Genomic DNA, 17581 nt, shown 5'->3' on the forward strand with positions numbered 1-17581 from the left:
ATGTGCTCTTGTATATAAGAAAAGTATTCAAAAAAAGCAGTGCACACAATGGACTACAAAAAACTAAGATTTCGGACTTAATCAAACGAGGTTTAAACTAAATTTGCACATGAATTAAAAAAAAAAATTCCTGAGAAAATATCTCTCCGGTTTGATATACACTTTTATAAAACGATTTTATTTAATACTCGTAGTATAAAATGATTCAGAATTCCCATACAGATAACGAAATTTACTAGATGATATGGTTCCATTGTTTTTTTTTAGATTTGTGTTTTGTATCGCCCAAATTCATAACAAAATGTTCTAATGAATAATTAAAAATGTTCAATATTAACAAAATAAATTTTATTTTAGCATCGTTTTTATACATTAAAAATAAATACAGCTTAGAATATTGATGTGATTTATTTGAATAATTTTTTTTCGTAACTGATAAAATAATTACGATGTAACTTACTCATTTTAAAAGGAAAGGTAAAATGATGACTCGAGACAACTATTTTAAGAAAACAAAATAGATGACGTTGGACGCTATTTTCTTCAAGCTTACAAAACAAAGTTGTCTGAAATTCATCAAGGGGGATATCAAACTAAAGTGACTGAAAAGGGGATCCCAAAATTATTCATAATGCAGAGCTTCGTAATAGTATATACATGACAAACAATTCTAAAAGTTAAAATATTACAAAAGTTGAATGTAATTTTGTATATATAAAATATGAAGATCAGACCATAAAACAATACCAAAACAACCATAAAACATTCTGAAAAACTTAAAAAAGCAAAGAATATATATGTTACAAATTTTTTATTATTTAGCTATTATAACAAAAAATATAATCTCATTTCATATTATTTTGTTCAATAATAGTAACATCAAATAGATTAATATTATTTATTAATCAGCTTTTATTCATAACTGCACAACCTAATACAATTATTATTTTCCAGTCAAATTCTGATGACAGCCAGCTATTGTAGGCCATTAAGTTAAAAATCCAGCTTGCCATTTTATATATTTATACAATGATTTATTTAAATTTTATCCATGAATTAGCTTTTTAATTATTTTTTAAAATTACCTTTTTTAATGTATTCTATATTATTATGAATATTATTTTTTAACTTTTAAGTTTTGAGAATAATTGGGATTATCTATTAAATTTTAGGTTTTGTTACAATCATGTTTATCAGTTCAAAACACTATGAAAGACTGGTTATTGAACTCAAAGACTGCAATTCTTGGATCCTAAATCATGAAATCGATTTCAAAATTATACGATTTCCTTGTGTTAAAAGTTAATAAATTCATCGCTCCGTTTGGGCGCCGGCTAGAGCTTTTGACGCAAAAATGTATATTTTCTTTTTCTCACCTTTCATTTTGTCTCTTGTTCGGAATTTGATTTAAACCATAAACGGAGCTAAAACCTCTGATAGATTGGTAAAAAAATCTTTATTTGTACAATTTTATATAGGACATTCCGAGTAAATTCAAAATCTTTCTGTGACATGTTCAAGGAAGTAAATAAATTTTTTCTACATTTAAGAGAAATTTTATTTAATTTCTACAACTTTAAAGAAACAAATTTTGAGTGTTTTTTGAAATTAATTTAATCAGTAAGTATGATGAAGAGTGAAGAATTTTAGCCTATTTCTTTTCAAGGAAAATAAAATTGTGCAAAACTATTTGTTCACTGTTCACAGCAAAAAAATTTACATCAATGTAGATAAATATAAATAATAAATTATGTTAATCATAAAACTTTGGAATGTTTTGCTACATTCTGAAAATAAAAAATCTGATACGGGCACCGCATGACTTCCTTGTACGCCTATTAAATTACAAATACACATTTTTTTAAATGAAAAATACATAAAATTTTATTTCATTAATAACTTCTGATATTTTTTTTTGTTATTGAATTATTATTAATTTTAAAAACTCTTTTACAATGAGAGGTTAATAATTACTAATAGATCAATATATTTAAATTAAAAAAAAGTTAAACAAAAGGAGATGAAGTCTGATTTGAATCGATGTGCCTTCCCCTTATAAGATCCAAATATTTCATTAAATAAAATTTTATTTGGCTATAACTCTGCAACCAATGTAAATAAATACCACTTATGATATATCGTTGAAAAGCTCTTAACGAGAGCTTATTACCACAGTTAAGAAACAGTCCAAAATCCAAATATTTTGGATTTTGGGGTTTTTTGGACACTTTTGGCCCTGTCGATTGCAATCAGAAGGGAAGGTGCACAATTAGATGTTGCAACAGTCCTAAATCCAAGATTTCAACATCCTACGGCTAATCGTTGTTTAGTTATGCGAGCTACATACGTACAGACGTCACGCCGAAACTAGTCAAAATGGATTCAAGGATGGTCAAAATGGATATTTCCTTTGAAATATGAAAACCGAAATTTTTCGCGATCACAATACTTTCTTTACTTCGTACAAGGATGTAAATATAAAAAAGATAAATCTGAAATTTATGGACCAAGTAACATAAATTGTAGATCAGTTACTGTGAGTACTTTAAGAAGAGAAAATTGCATCGAGTGTGTAGTTTACTATGAATGGCTAAATTAATTCTGGTAATGTTTAGACTGTAAAATCAATTCGCGTAAAAAAAAAAGATAAAACTTTTAAAATTGTGTCATTTTTCTGATTTTATTTTTGGGGTGTGGCATGGCCTTCAATGCACCATTTAACAGCCAACTGGATTCCACCAAATGAGAGAAGCAAATTCGTTTCTTCATATTTAGGTATAATGAAAAATAATATTTTTTGTAATTATTATTAATAAGTTCTAATAAAAGAAGATAATGGATGTTCTTGAAAAACGTAGTTAACAGAAGGATAAAGCGATTGAATAAGTGGTGATAACGGGTGCTATGTTATGAATAGGGGCAGCACTTTTTACAATGTGTACTTTTTTCGTTAAACTTTATGTATGAATATTTATCAAACCTTCTTCAGTGTTATTTAATTGTGCTAGTTTATGTTCATTATAGGCTTTGTTTTTAAGTTAATCCCATGGAAAGAAATCTGAAAAGTGAAATCTGGTCTGAAATGGGTCATAATTGATGACCCGATCACCAAAAACTACAATCACAAAAGTATTGATTGGACTGAGTTTTGTATAACCAGTAGTTAGTTTCATTTATCCCCTTTTAAGATAGAAATAAACTGTATCAGAAGATTCTGATGCCATTTTGTGGTATTACATTCTGTGATTATGGGGACAAAAAAGATAAACAATAATTCTTTTGTATCAACATTTTATGATGTACTTGGGGACTTTCAGCACTCAAAATATTCCAGTTTTGAATACGTACATAGCTGTCAGAATAAACCCGTCTCTCAAATAAGTTAAATGCCGTGATTGATTAATATTTCTGAAAAGCATCTGACTCGCTCACTACAGTCCAGTAAATCTTTGCTGTTTAAAGTAGTCTAAATTAATTTAAATTTTCGAACTACTGTTAATGTATAGTTTTGTGACTCATCTCTCACCATTATTTACATACAATTTATAAAACAAAATTAATTCTATTTTTCTTTTAACAAAAAATAGCAATATAATAAAAAAATGAATGATGGATAGGCTAAATCACAAATAAATGAATGTATCTTTATATACCTAGTATCAGTTACCAATCAGAAGTCAGCATCAGTTAATGTTTATCTCCTAATGTTTATGTACATCATATGAGTTAGTTCTACCACTTCTATCGAAGTTTTTTTTAACCATGCTAATTTACTGCATAATACTTACTGGAAGATTTTTATATTGACGCTAAGTGTTTATTTTACTGTTTAAATTTTCTTTCTGTCAGTAAAGTAAATTAATTTTTTACTACTTAAGATTGTCAGTTACAATTAATATGTTTGTTAAGTTAATTGATATTTACAATTTAGTTTAACTGACATTTTAAATTAATTTAACTGAGCAGAAACGATTTAATGTTCAAGCTCCTTCATTTTTCTTCCATTAATTTACATATTAACAACAGGTTTATGCCCTCTTACAGTTATGATTGATAAATGAATTTCTCAGTATGTGTAAAAGCCATGCCTAACCATATTCGAACCCAGGACCTCCAGATGAAAAGCCGAGATGTTGCCACTCTGCCACAGAGATTGGCTTTTAATGCATAATATTTACACATTTATACAGAAAGAAACAGAAAATAAAAAAAATTGTGAATAATAAATCTAATGATGCATATGAATTTTATCTTTAACTCAGTCATTCTGGTAAACCATATGGTTTTAAATTTGATAAAATTAATATTGATGAAGGTGAAAATAATGCGACTAATCATACCTTATTTAACATTCAAAACTGAATTTTTTGTTAAATTATGTAAAAAGAAATTGTCTTTAATGGGGTCTGAAGCATGGAATAGGAAATCTGATCATACTAAAAGAGCGAACATCTGTTACAAGAATCTATGAACATTGATTAGTTCATCATTTCTTTCGATAAAACTGGTATCAAAATTATTTAATTTCATGGATATTACTGATATCAGATCTATAGACGAATCTAGTACCAGTCAACTAATTACACAATTATTAATGATAATTATATCATTAAAATCTATATTAAAAATTATATATAATGTTTGTACAATAATAAAAATTCATTGCAAAAGTAGACAGATATTAATTTAGAACTCATACTGGTATTATACTACGCTTATTAAACGATTATAATCAATAGAAAACAATTTTCAAATCACCTTTACGATTAGTCTGCCTTAGTTATTAGATGGCGGATTTCTAAATAGGCTAGCTAGGCACTATCCTACGGCGGCAAATTTTCGAAGGCGGAGATTTTTTCCGCGGCCACTAAAAACGGAGTATCAACTTCGCCGAATTTCTTATCTCTGTACTCGGTTCCCGGTAATGGCCACACGGCGGCGGCTCGGCGGCAGAGCGCGGCGGCAGCGCCGGCCGGTCATCTCTCTCCCACATCTTACCGATATAATATTGTCTCCTTATTTCGAGATTCATTGCAGAGCGTGAGCACAAACGGCAGCAAAAGGCAGCGTCGGCCGCCTCGTACTTTCGTACACAGTTTTTAAATTTAAATTTACATCGTCGAATCTATATGTGCAATTCAAAAGTACAGTGTACAGTGATCCATAATATAAATAGTGCCTACTACAGACTATAAAGGCCAATTATTAATTGATTACTTGAGGTCGGACTTATAAGTACATCTAATTTGCTTATTTTTCATTTTAAATGATAACGAATTAAGTGTTGATTCGAAAGATATTTTGCACATTTGTACATTAATCCTTTTCTACCAAAATACATGAAATTATTGCCCTTCAAAATTATATTATTATAATTAAAAGTAATCTTTTGCCGCAGTTTTTTGTAATATTTTTTTTATTATCAACTTCCTTTATTCATCTCAAGTTACATTGATATTCACTGATGATCACGCAGAGATGATGCCTGCAAGGGTTTATTGAAGTCTCTCCGATATTCACGATACTCTGAAATCAATCTTAAATGACAGTTCAGAGAAGGCGATTACGAAGACAGAAGCAGCACGATTAATCAAGAGAATGACCAGATTTGAAACTGCGTTTATAACTGTTTTTTTTTTTTTTTTTTTTTTAGAGTAGTATTCCGAGTTACATCAATGTAGTCAGTAAAAAACTACAACAGCAAGAAGCAGGTATTGGGTTAGTCCTCGATTTGTACAAATCCTTAATTTCATTTATTTCATCTTCCCGTGAGAACTTCACAATCTATGAGGAGGAGGCGTATCAGAAAGAGAAACTAACATTTTGATGAAAGCGACGATGATGAAGAAGTTCTGTTTGGTGCTAAGGATGATTTTAAAATAAACGTATTCCTTACAATTGTGGATCGATTAATCTCGGAGTTGGACCGTCGAAAATGTGCATACGCTACAGTGTTCGAAATTTTCTACCTTCTCTTTAAATTTCGCGAACTCTTTGTTGGAGAAATAAGGAGTGAAGAGTTAAAATTATGTGAAGTTTATTCACAGGAGATTTCAAACGATCTAGTTGAACAGATGTTGCACCTCAAGGAGTATTTGGCACTACAAGACAAAAAAAAACATGTAAATATTGTCGCATGTTTGGGGCTCGATCAGGATATTGAAAGAAATGAAAATGTTTATAAAATTACAATTTATTACGGCGGCTCGGATTCTAAAATTGTAAAATTTACAATGGACTTCATGTAGAAACTGTTAACGACAACCAGTCACAGAAGATCCTTGAACTAAATAAGATAGGTGAGTTTGCTGTACGAGTCGATCTTCACAGCACCCGCGATACCTCAAAGGGTGATGTGGTTTGCCGGAATCTACTAAATTGCACTGAGCAGGAAATTGTAGAAGAGTTGACACCTCAAGGAATGATTGAATGCCGAAGACCGAACATGAGAAGGAACAACGAAGTTCTTCCGTTTTCCTCTCATCTTCTTACTTTCAAGAAACCAACACTGCCGGGGAAAGTGCGTGCAGGAATACACAGGTTGCATATGTGGGCTTTAGTGTCGCAGCCCGTGAGATGTTTCAGGTGTCAACGTTTTGGCCACACCGTTGCTCGGTGCGAAAGGCCATAAATATGCATGTGTGATGAGGAGATTCATGAACGAGAACCATGCAAGGATCCTCCTCCCTGCGTGGGAGGAGAACTGTAAAGGAAAACACTCATGTAAATCGAGGAATTGTACTGTTTACAAAGACGAGGTAGCTGTGCAGGAAGTTAAACCCCTGCAGAAGGTCAGCTAAATCGAGGCGAAGAAGATTGTAAACGCCAACAAGCCTAGAGCAGCAACAACTTATGCTCAGGATGCGGCTGCTGTTGCTGCTTCTATTTCCTCTGCCGTCGATACAAACCAGTTTCTTGGCAAACTTGCGCCCACTTTGGCTGATGTGATAGAGAAAATAATAGAGAACAAAATGAAGTCTCTCACTCAAAAAATTTACAAAACCTTTGATAAAAGTACAGCTTTCAGAGAATAAGAATGCGACTCCTGTTGCAGGGGTCTGCCAGGTTCCCGCCTCCCAATCGGCGTCTAAGCCAAGCGCTGATTCACGTCCGTCATCGTCTGCGGCTTCGATGGTATCCGATTAGGAGGCCGAGAGCTACACGGGCGATGACACACTTATCGAGCACGAAGCTGTTCGAAAAATGGAAAAGAAGAGGAAAAAAGAATGCAGGAAAAGCAACCAAGGGATTGAATAATTTAAAAAATTAGCGAGTCATAATTCAATGGAACATCAAAGGATGTTTGTCAAAAATTTATGAGCTCCAACGCTTAGCACATGATGTAGATCCGATTTGTATATGCCTGCAAGAAACACATTTCTGTCGAAATGAAAATTTCCACTTAAGAAGATACAATACTTTTCGGCAAGATTAATCGCCAAATATAAGATTTAGAGGTGGAGTTGCTACATTAACATCGACTAGAGCTACTACCGAAGTGGTTGAAATAAACAAAAAAATACAAGCGGTCGCAATCAAAATGAAGCAACCACTGCAGATCACTATCTGCAGCATAAACTGCAAATTTTGATTGGAAGGAGGATGAAAAAACACTATTAATTGCTCAGGTTCCCCCACCTATACTACTGGTGGAGGACTTTAATGCACACAATACACTTTGGGGGTTGGATTGAGTAGATCCCCGTGGAAGAGAACTGGAAAAGTTCCTATTGAATTCTGATTTCATTATCTTAAATGATAGTTCAGGAACTTTTTTCAGTGCAAGAGATGGATCGACGTCCTGTATAGATCTTGCACTTATAAGTGCATCGATAGCACGGAGGTACTCTTTCCAAGTTTTACACTTAAGAAGGGTTGAACAACTAATTTATGAAGAGTAAAATATCAATAACAAACAAATAATAATAATAAACAGAGATTATATACAAAACATAATTTAAAGTAATCGTCAGGATTTATTCACAGGTAGTTAAATATCGAAAAGCAGAATTCAGTCCCATTGAGAAAATACATTAGCATGATCGCTAGTCCTAACACTTTTACCCACTACTTTTGTATTAACAACAATAGTACAATAGATAAGACAAATATAACGTTCTTTCACTACAAATACATTTGCTGTTCACAGATAAAACTACCCTAACAGTTTATGAATGAAATCTAGTACGTTATATCTTTCACTTATAATCTTAGAGTAACTCACCAAACTATTTCTTGTTTTCGTGTACTGGAATTACTCGTGGTGTCACCTTAGTTGCATCGAACCTGCATTCAAAATTCTCTCCTTCACAGACCTCCTAGTAAAATACTCTTGCTGAGTGAAATCTCACAGACTCACATCTCACAGACTGACATCATGACATCTATGTCTTGACTGATTTCGCAGAACTCACATCATAGACTTCATCTCGCAGACTCATAACACAGACTCTCCTTGCTGTGATTTTTAACGGGTCTTCCCCGGAGTATTTATACTCCTATCTTCTCTATCTGCCAGACCATACCCTAGTTGAGCATGAGAATGATTGACTGAGCTCTTTCATTCCTATGCATTCCTAGCCTGGGTTTGGTAACTCTTCTTACGGAGCTAAATTTGTTTAGGTGTGTCTCAGTGGGTAGTGTTACAAAAGATGATTGTGTGACGGATCTGTTACGTTTACTAAAAGGGTTTCTTTTAGCCCCTTTTTGGATTCCTCCCATTATTATTTTCTACTACTTTTTTCTTAATTGGTAGGAATCCTTACTGAGGTCCATTATACTGACCTTGTTACAATATAAACTATATATGGAACTGGATTAGAGATCAGAATCTGCTTGATATTTTTTCTAATATCGATGTAATTTTAAGAATTTAAAAATAAATGGCAAAAAGCAATTGTTCTTCGGAATGTTTGTTCCCATGCCTGAAACGAATTAAAACATACTTATGCTCAAGTATGCTCAAAAGGAGGTTGAGTGATTTAGCACATTGAATCAATGATTTACCAATGGAATCTGACACTGCGAATTTGATTTCATTTGAGGATGTGAGTAAAATTTTCATTGAGATTAAATTCAGACGAAAAGTGTAATGCGATCAAAAGGAAAGGTGACTTTTATTTTGTTGAATATCTAGAATATGTAAATATGTTATAATATATGAGTTTTTACATTCTGTTGGAATGAAGTTTTTATTGCATTTTATGTGATTCTAATAAACGTTTGCTTAACTTTGGTGTTCCTTACTTTATTACCTATTTTTAGTTTTATAAGAAATATAGTATAAGCGGTGATTTGGTTCAGCCTATAAGTGGCACATTTGTAAATCTGCCTCTTTCATTTGCTGTTAGGATTATAAAAAGATTTTTTTTTTGTGAATAAATAACTAAGTAAAGAATGATAACTGAAGGCGAAATGTTTCGCATACTATAGAATAGTTGGTTGATAAGGTTTAAAAAATAGGTTTAATCATTCTTAATGATTAGGTTTAATCATTTAAGAATGATTAAAATTGAATGAAAATGGATTAAAATTCATTTAATCATTAAAAATTAATTTTTTAAATTTATATTTTAAATATTTAAGAATAGGTATAATCAAATTTTTGAGGAATGTAAATTGATAACATATTGCTTCTGCAATTCATTGCGTAAAATCAAAAGAATCAGGTGAAGTTCTTTTTTTGTCTTGAGGGTAAAACAATTATTTTATCTCCTGTTATTACTTTTCTCATACAGTTTTCAATTATCTGTGTTTTCTTTCAAATATGGTCTGGCAGCCATAAATTTTCACACCTACTGCTTGTAGGCAAACTTTTTAAATTCCAGATTTTAATTTTTATATTATGATCGAATTTTAATTTTGGAGATTTTTATTTTAGTTTTTCCTTTGTCAGTCACTAGTTGTAAATGCGTAACTACTGAAAGTGTTTTTTGTAATTATTATTTTTTTTATTAAAATTTTAACTAGCTTTGTCAAACAACAAAATACTGGCACTGATATGCAGATTATGTTTAAATCAAACAGAGTAAAGAATGATGATTTTCTAAATTATTCAGTGCAAAATATTTATTATTTCAGCTATGGAAACAAATAATTCACTTTCCTGTTATTGAATCATAATTAATGAAAAAAAAAAATTGAAAATCAACTGGAATTAAATTACATTATATAAAATTCATTAACCTTCCATAGTATTCATCAATGAAATCACCAACAATAAAATTTACCATGAAGTTAACATTTTCAACTGGCTCAGTTGCATGTTGTTCTAAACAGCTTGTGTTTAATATCACTCAAAACATACTATGTATTTAAAATTATTGATTTGTACTTAAAGATAATCTATCTGACCTATGCAGGAAGCTCTGTTGGTGTTGCTCTGACCTATCCTTTGTGTGGGTATGTAATAGACATGCTTGATTGGAAGGCTGCTTTTTATACAACTGGATTCATTGGTGTCATCTGGTATATATGTTGGTTGTGGTTTGTTTTTGACACTCCTGCACTTCATCCACGAATTTCAGCCAAAGAAAGAGAATATATACAGAATGAAATTGGCCAAGTTCTCACAAAGAGAGAGGTAAAGGATTTTTTAATTAAATTAACATATCATTATTGCACCTTTTCTACAAGTTTAAAAAAATCCTTACCTGTTCTGTAAGGATCATTTCCTCTTCTATGTTTTTCAAATATTTTAATCTTTATCAATAAAGATGTTGAGTGTTCTATTCTGGTGGAATGCTCCTATTATTTTTCAAGCCATGTTCTACTCTCCTTCTTGGCTATTCATATCCTGACGGTTTGGATTCATTGCTTCCTCATTTTCCTTCAAGGGAGGTTTATTGAGGAGGCATTATCTGTTAACCTTATTTTATAATGTAGGCACATATTCAGCTTTGTTAATTTTTTAATTAATTTTCAAAGTTTTGTATTTTTTCTGTCAAGAAAGGAATCACAAGGGGATAATAATATAAAAAAAAATCTTTAATATGTATGTAATTTGTCAGTAAATTTAAGAAACATTCAGAACGTTTTCAAGTAAAATGTTATGTAATTAATTTCAAATTTGTTAATATAAAAATTTAAACAAATTATCTAATAAAATCTTTGTAGCTTTAATAATAACTTCCAAACATTTAAATTTTACTTTTAACAGGCAAACTGATAAGAGTGATTTATAACCTGTTTTGTTTATGGTTTATTGTCAATCAGCTTTTATTTAATGATCTACAACAGTTCAAATGTGGTTTCAGAAATTTGGTTGAGCTCTTACAGTGTAGCCCTTATCTGACCCTCAATGATCTTACTTGTTTTTTAAACTAAACAATGTTGCTAAAGTCAATTGATGAGGTCAAAAGGTTATCATTTATTGGCTGACAAAGCAGCATCAATTTTTATAATAATGAAATAGATCATGTCATATACGTACTTGATGACAAAGATTTTTAAATTTAAATGGTAGGTACGAAAAAAAAGTAATAAACTATTGTTGTACATCCAAATATATTTTTCTAATATTAATTTTTAACAATTATATTACAGCTTTCCTTTCTCCTTGAATTTTATACATTCATAAAAATAAATATTACCTATCCCTTGTAGACTTCCAACTTGTAATATGAGTAGTACTAATTTTTCAGTAAGTCTTTAGGTTTGAAGAGTGATTCTAGGTGTTTTAATATTTAGTTAATGAAAAAAACAACTGCTCTAAAATACAAAGATTTGTTATAAATTTCCTCACTGTGTATCTGTCCATGAAATTTTTATTTTTCTTATTGAATGTTCACTTTCAACTAGGACTATGAAGTCTGGATAAGGAGAAGAAATTCTATGAATATTTTCAATAATGTGTCCATAAACATAAATCTCAGTTACCTCTTTTTTGGAGATGAAATACACACAATAGTGACTTTTCTTTCGAACAACTCACATACATGAAACTTATGAGAGAGAACCAGTGTAATGTACAAGTATTGCTCATTTATATAATTTAATTTGAATGTATTATGTACTCTGGTCATTAGAGCCATTAATTGCAAAATAGTAAAAATAAGACATGAATTTTCTTGATTCAAATTGTCAGTATGGTCATAGTTCAGTAAAGGTTCAGTAAAGGTTTGCTCACTAGACTATACTCTGATATAAATAAAGGTATTAATAACAATGAAAAAGAAGTAGGCCAATTCTTAGATATGCATAAGGCTTTTGATATGGTGTAGCACTCAATTTTGTTACATAGAATGGAAAAAATGTATTACAGGAATTGTTAATTAGTAGTTCTTAACTATTTGCAAAACAGAATTCGATGAGTTAGAGTTGGTAATGTACTAAGTAGGCCAGGTAAATTATCTCATGGAGTTCCACAGCTGTGCTTGGTCCTGTCCTATTTCTTAAATATGAGAACGATTTTTGTAATGGAAATTTTAAAGATGAAGTTGTTGCCTTTGTAGATGGTATGACAAACTGCTATCAATCAATTAAATTGCAACATTTAGATACCAATATTGTCAATGATTTCAGAACCATAAAGGTTTGACTAACACTGAGTGGAATTACTTTAAATGTTCAAAAAACAAATTTTGTAGAATTTAGTTGTCTTGCTGCTGGCATCAGATGATACTGGCTCAGATGTTGCAGTGAGAAATGCATCAGAGATGAGACTTTATGTACTCCCCACTCACTTAAAGTTGCTCCACTCTCTAACTTAAAGGACTGCAAGCTTTCAAGGACTCCATTGTTGATCATCCTAGATCTTCATTTTCTAATATTTTAATCTCTTTCTTCACAGATCCTTGATGGGGATATTTTCAATTTTGACTTTGGCTTCAGGCTTCTTTAGAATTTTATTTTCACTTTCCTTTACATTGAAACTGGTTGAAGGCTCATTCCTCAGTGGATAGGAACTCTTTCGTTTAATCATGTTTGTTTTTATCTTTGATGGCTTTGGACTGCTTTTTCTTGTAGGTCAACTCTTCATCTTCTTCATCTTCAATGATTGATTTGACTGAATTTCCTAAAGCTGGTGCCAGATCAAATATCATGTCGTTTGGTTTAAAGGCGGCTGCAAGAGTGGCAGCAACCTGTACGTAGGTCATGACTGTTGGCAATCAGCTAAGCATGATTTTTCTAGCTTCATAGTAGCTGATTTTTTAAATAGTCTTTATCTCCTATATCGCTACTTCCTATTTATATTTTGGACAGCTTTCCTTATCTTGCAGTGTGATGTCCATTACAATTAACAGAGATTGATGATCCCTGTGCGGGTCATCCAGGTGTAATGGGTTACCACAAGCATTATTATTATTATTATTATTTTTATTATTATTATTAACAAACAGAAATAATAAATAATAAAATGATCATAATATCACTGTGACACATGTTTTTTTTTAATGTTAGCACTGCTAATACTTCATTACAATAGTAAAGTAGTAATTATAAATTAGAATATATCATCACCATCACTGTCATTATTGTTATTATAACTAGAGACCAGATTATAAGTAACATATAATGCTTAAAATATGCATGTCAAATATGAAAAAGTGTCAAAATGTGCAACTTAATAACAAAAAAAAAAATTTTAGTTTTTTTATTTCAAAATCAGCATGCAATTTGTAAGTGGTTGAATAACATATCGATAAATTCGATAATTAACAATTATTTAACATTTTGTTACTTTTGTAAACGTAAACAATCAGGAACTGTTCCAAATGTTTGGTAGTAAGATTCTGTCTTCCATCACTCAAATTATTTTTATAAGTGAAAAAGGATCACTCCACATCCACTGAGGTAACTGGGCAGTATTTCAATTTGGGTGCTATGTTAGTACTTATTGTTTCTGGCAAAGGTTCACCCGTACCATTAATAAAACTATCAATTTGACACAAAGGTTCAAAGCCTGGATTATTGTTCAAAATGTTTTCAAATTTTTCTTTAAGATTACACGTGAATACCTCTGGCAATGCGGAGTTCATTTGGCGGATTTTATTAATTAACTGAATAGATTCAGTCAACGCCAAACCTTGAGTTTCAAGCTTTTACTCACTCACAAGTATGTGGGAAAAATGAGTGCTAATCATAGCTACGTTTATTTATACTAGAGTCGTTAAAAGCTTCCTTGGACTGACAAACTGACATAGCCTATGTACTATCGAAGTCGTTTACTACACCTTTGATGGCCTCAAAATGTTGATTGTAAAAGAGCACAGCTTTAATTTACGTTCCCCATCGAGTTACCACTGGTTCGGAAGGTAAAGGCACATTTGTCAGTTTTTCTTTATAGGCCTTACTGCGAGCAGCTGCCTTAAGAAACACTTTCTTTTTAATGAAACCAGTCTATTTACATTCCCAAACGTGGATCGCACTTCTTCAGCGGGTCATGTACTCCGTGAGCAAAGCACGTCACATGAATCAAATTCGGATAAAATACTTGGAGAGCTTTGGCTGCCTTGATCATATAGGGATCATATAGGCATCTGAGAGAAATATAAACACTCTTTCATCTGCAGAAGATTCAGGAAATATTTTTTTAATACCCTCATTCACGAATCTGGTGATCGTAGAATGACTTGTCTTTTCAAGGTGTTTGTAGGCCGCCAAATAGGAAGAAGAGGGCTCTAGTTTTAATTCACCGTCAATTAAATTCGCAATGTAGCGGCCACAAGTGTCGGTAGTTTCGTCAGCTGAAATCCAAATAATGCTATGCTTGAATTCATTGCGTATTTCTTCCAGAACATGCAGGTAAATTGTTGATATATAATTTTTACGCGATGTTGATTCTTCTGATATATTTTGATTCAAGCAATATTTTCGCAAAAAAATCTTTGAAGGTAGGATTTTTTAGTTTGTGAAGAGGAATATTACTTGTAAGCAATGCTTCACATAAATCATGCTAGTAGTTTTTTGTTTACCTTTGGAAGAGAAATCACTGCTATTTGCCGCTGTTACAATATGTTGTCTTGGGCCTTTGTTTTGCAAACCTGCGATATGAAGACTTGTTTTGGCATGCTGGTCTATTTGAAACTTTTTTGTGCACGAAATATTTTTCTCGCAACCTCGAGAATATAAAAAATTTCCGTCGCATGTAAATATTTCAGAGTAGTGTCAGCTATCCACGAAGAGACACTTTTTTCGGGAGGCATGGTACACATTAAACTTTACACAAACAAATAAAAAACTAAACTAATGCGATGAACGCGTCAACAATAAAATGCGTAATTTAATTGTCTAGTGGGAGGAGTGCTGCAGTAGGCATGCGCCACGCAGAACGGTATCGTCCGTCCTTTTTTTCGCGTGATTTGTGTTTTACTTGGCCTCTTAATAATATCATCCTACTAAAACAATAGACGCGCGGTTGCCAAATGCGCTGTAAGAACCGTACAGCTAATAGGTTTGACCAGCTACGACGTAAGACTTCATTTTTTCGGTAGGTACCCTACCGAAAAATATTGTAAATGTAGCGAAAATATGCATCATCACTAGATTTTAAGGAAAATATGCGATAACCGGTGAGAATGGGCTTAATATGTAAATACATATGCGAATATGCAAATGTATATAATCCGGTCTCTAATTATAATAATGTACATAAATTCAGAAATTTATACAAATGAAATTTATTCTTTTTTACATACATAATACATTTTTATGTATTTTTTCATAAATATAAGTAATTTTTTTTTATATAATGAAATGTGTAATTCTTATATAATAGAATTATTTATTTATTTAGACTAATTTTTTTTTCAGTTGCCAGTACCGTGGAAGGATGTGTTGTTGTCAAGACCATTGTGGATGGTGGCGATATCTCAATGGGGAGGAATATGGGGCTTTTATACTCTTATGATACAGACACCTACATATTTCAGAAATGTACTTGGCTGGGATATTAAAAAAGTAATGAATTTAATAGATAATTTATAATTAAATTTCATATTCTCATTTTGTTGTATTACTTAGACATAAAAAAGCTAAATTCTTGCATTCACAAGAATTTAACATTCACACAAATATTATTTGCCAATAAGGTTATAGGAAAAGCAGAAGGACCAGCTCTAGCTAATAGACAGCTTAGTACTAGCTGGATTCTCTGTCCAATTCTGGATTGTAAATGAGATTCCTGAATGTGACTACAGGATAAACCAACAAGGTTGATAAAACTCCACCAAGGAAAAAACTGGCTATGCTGGTTACTTTTTCCCCAAGTTTGATGAGGCAAAAGTTATTATTAAGAATAAAGAAATGATTGAGGGAATAATGATTAATCTACAAAGGGCGCAGACCCCTTGCGTTTACTTATAATCTATTTATCTGTAATAAATGAAGACATAAAAGTATATTAAACTAAGAAAAGAATGTAGTAGTTCAAACTGACTTTCACCCTTGATAGTATGAATTACTATCATAGAAATGCAATTCCGAACTCCATCCATCTTAAAATCAAACTAAAAATAAATATGAGGTCTGTAAATAAAGTAATGAAAAGTTTTTAGAAAAACTTTCAGAAAAACTTTTTATTTTCAATCCAATAATAAAACAATCCAATATAATCAATATTGAAAACAAATCCAATGAGAAGCCACGAAACGCTTCAAACAGTTTTCTCACTCTTCATAGCAGTGTTTTAACTCAGAAACCGGAATATCCTTTAGATGGTCGATTACGTTTTTTTAAAATGTTTTCTACTGTTCCAGAATGCTGTTCTTTGAGGTGTTTTTTAAAGTCTGGAACAGGAAAACATTGCAGGGACTAAAGTCTAGTCAGGGACTAGATAAGGTGTTGAGGAATTACAGGAATGTTTTTCTTTGCCAAAAACTCATTAATTGAGAGTACACTGTGACAAAGTGCATTGTCATGATACAGTATCTAGTTGTCTTTGATGGCTGGTCTCACGCGTGCTACTCTTTTCTGCAGTCTTTCAAGAATTTCTCGGTAAACATATTGATTTACAGTCTGTCCTGTAAGCAAAAACTCTTTATGGACAATGACATTACTACTGAAGAAAGAAATTAGCATGGTTTCGATCTTTGATTTGCTTTTTTGGGATGTGGTGAGTTTGAAGTGTGCCACTCCTTGCTCTGGCATTTTTTTTCTTGGTTGTACTCAAATGTCCAAGATTCATCACCAGTAGTAACATTTTTTAGAAAATGAGGATCAGTTTCAATTCATCCTAAAAGATTGCAGCACACTTCCACTCTGTCGTTTCTGTGTTCAACAGTGAGGTATTTTTAAGATCAATGTTGCACAAACTTTTTCATGTCCAATTCGTTTGTCATAATTTGATGGACTGTGGTACAGTTCACATTCAATTGTTCTGCAATCATTCTGACAGTTAATTGCTGGTTGCACCATATCAAGTCTCTCATTCGATCAAAATTATCATCACTTTTTGACTTTAATGGACTTCCAGAGTGTGGATCATCCGCAAATGATTCCTGGCCATTTGAAAATGCTTTCAGATAGCCAGGAAACTTGGACACCTAAAAACTTGGGCTCAAGACAGAGCAACATCTCCATTTGCCCTTTTCAATTTTAAAAAAGTTTCAGTAGCATTTTCACTGAGTTTAACAAAAAACTT

General features: G+C 31.9%; 1 protein-coding gene across 3 annotated transcripts in view; it reads left to right on the forward strand.

The window, feature by feature from the left end:
• Positions 1 to 17581, forward strand: part of NaPi-T (Na[+]-dependent inorganic phosphate cotransporter) — a 47595-nt gene that overhangs the window by 17071 nt on the left and 12943 nt on the right. For all 3 annotated transcript variants that reach the window (XM_075376109.1, XM_075376104.1, XM_075376097.1), the window contains exons 4-6: positions 2691 to 2775; positions 10362 to 10582; positions 15754 to 15900. In XM_075376109.1, coding sequence (XP_075232224.1) covers positions 2691 to 2775; positions 10362 to 10582; positions 15754 to 15900 — 453 coding nt within the window. The remainder of the gene's footprint in view (positions 1 to 2690; positions 2776 to 10361; positions 10583 to 15753; positions 15901 to 17581) is intronic.

The sequence above is a fragment of the Lycorma delicatula genome, chromosome 1 (genome assembly GCF_047948215.1).
Source record: "Lycorma delicatula isolate Av1 chromosome 1, ASM4794821v1, whole genome shotgun sequence".
In the NCBI taxonomy this organism is placed as follows: domain Eukaryota; kingdom Metazoa; phylum Arthropoda; class Insecta; order Hemiptera; family Fulgoridae; genus Lycorma; species Lycorma delicatula.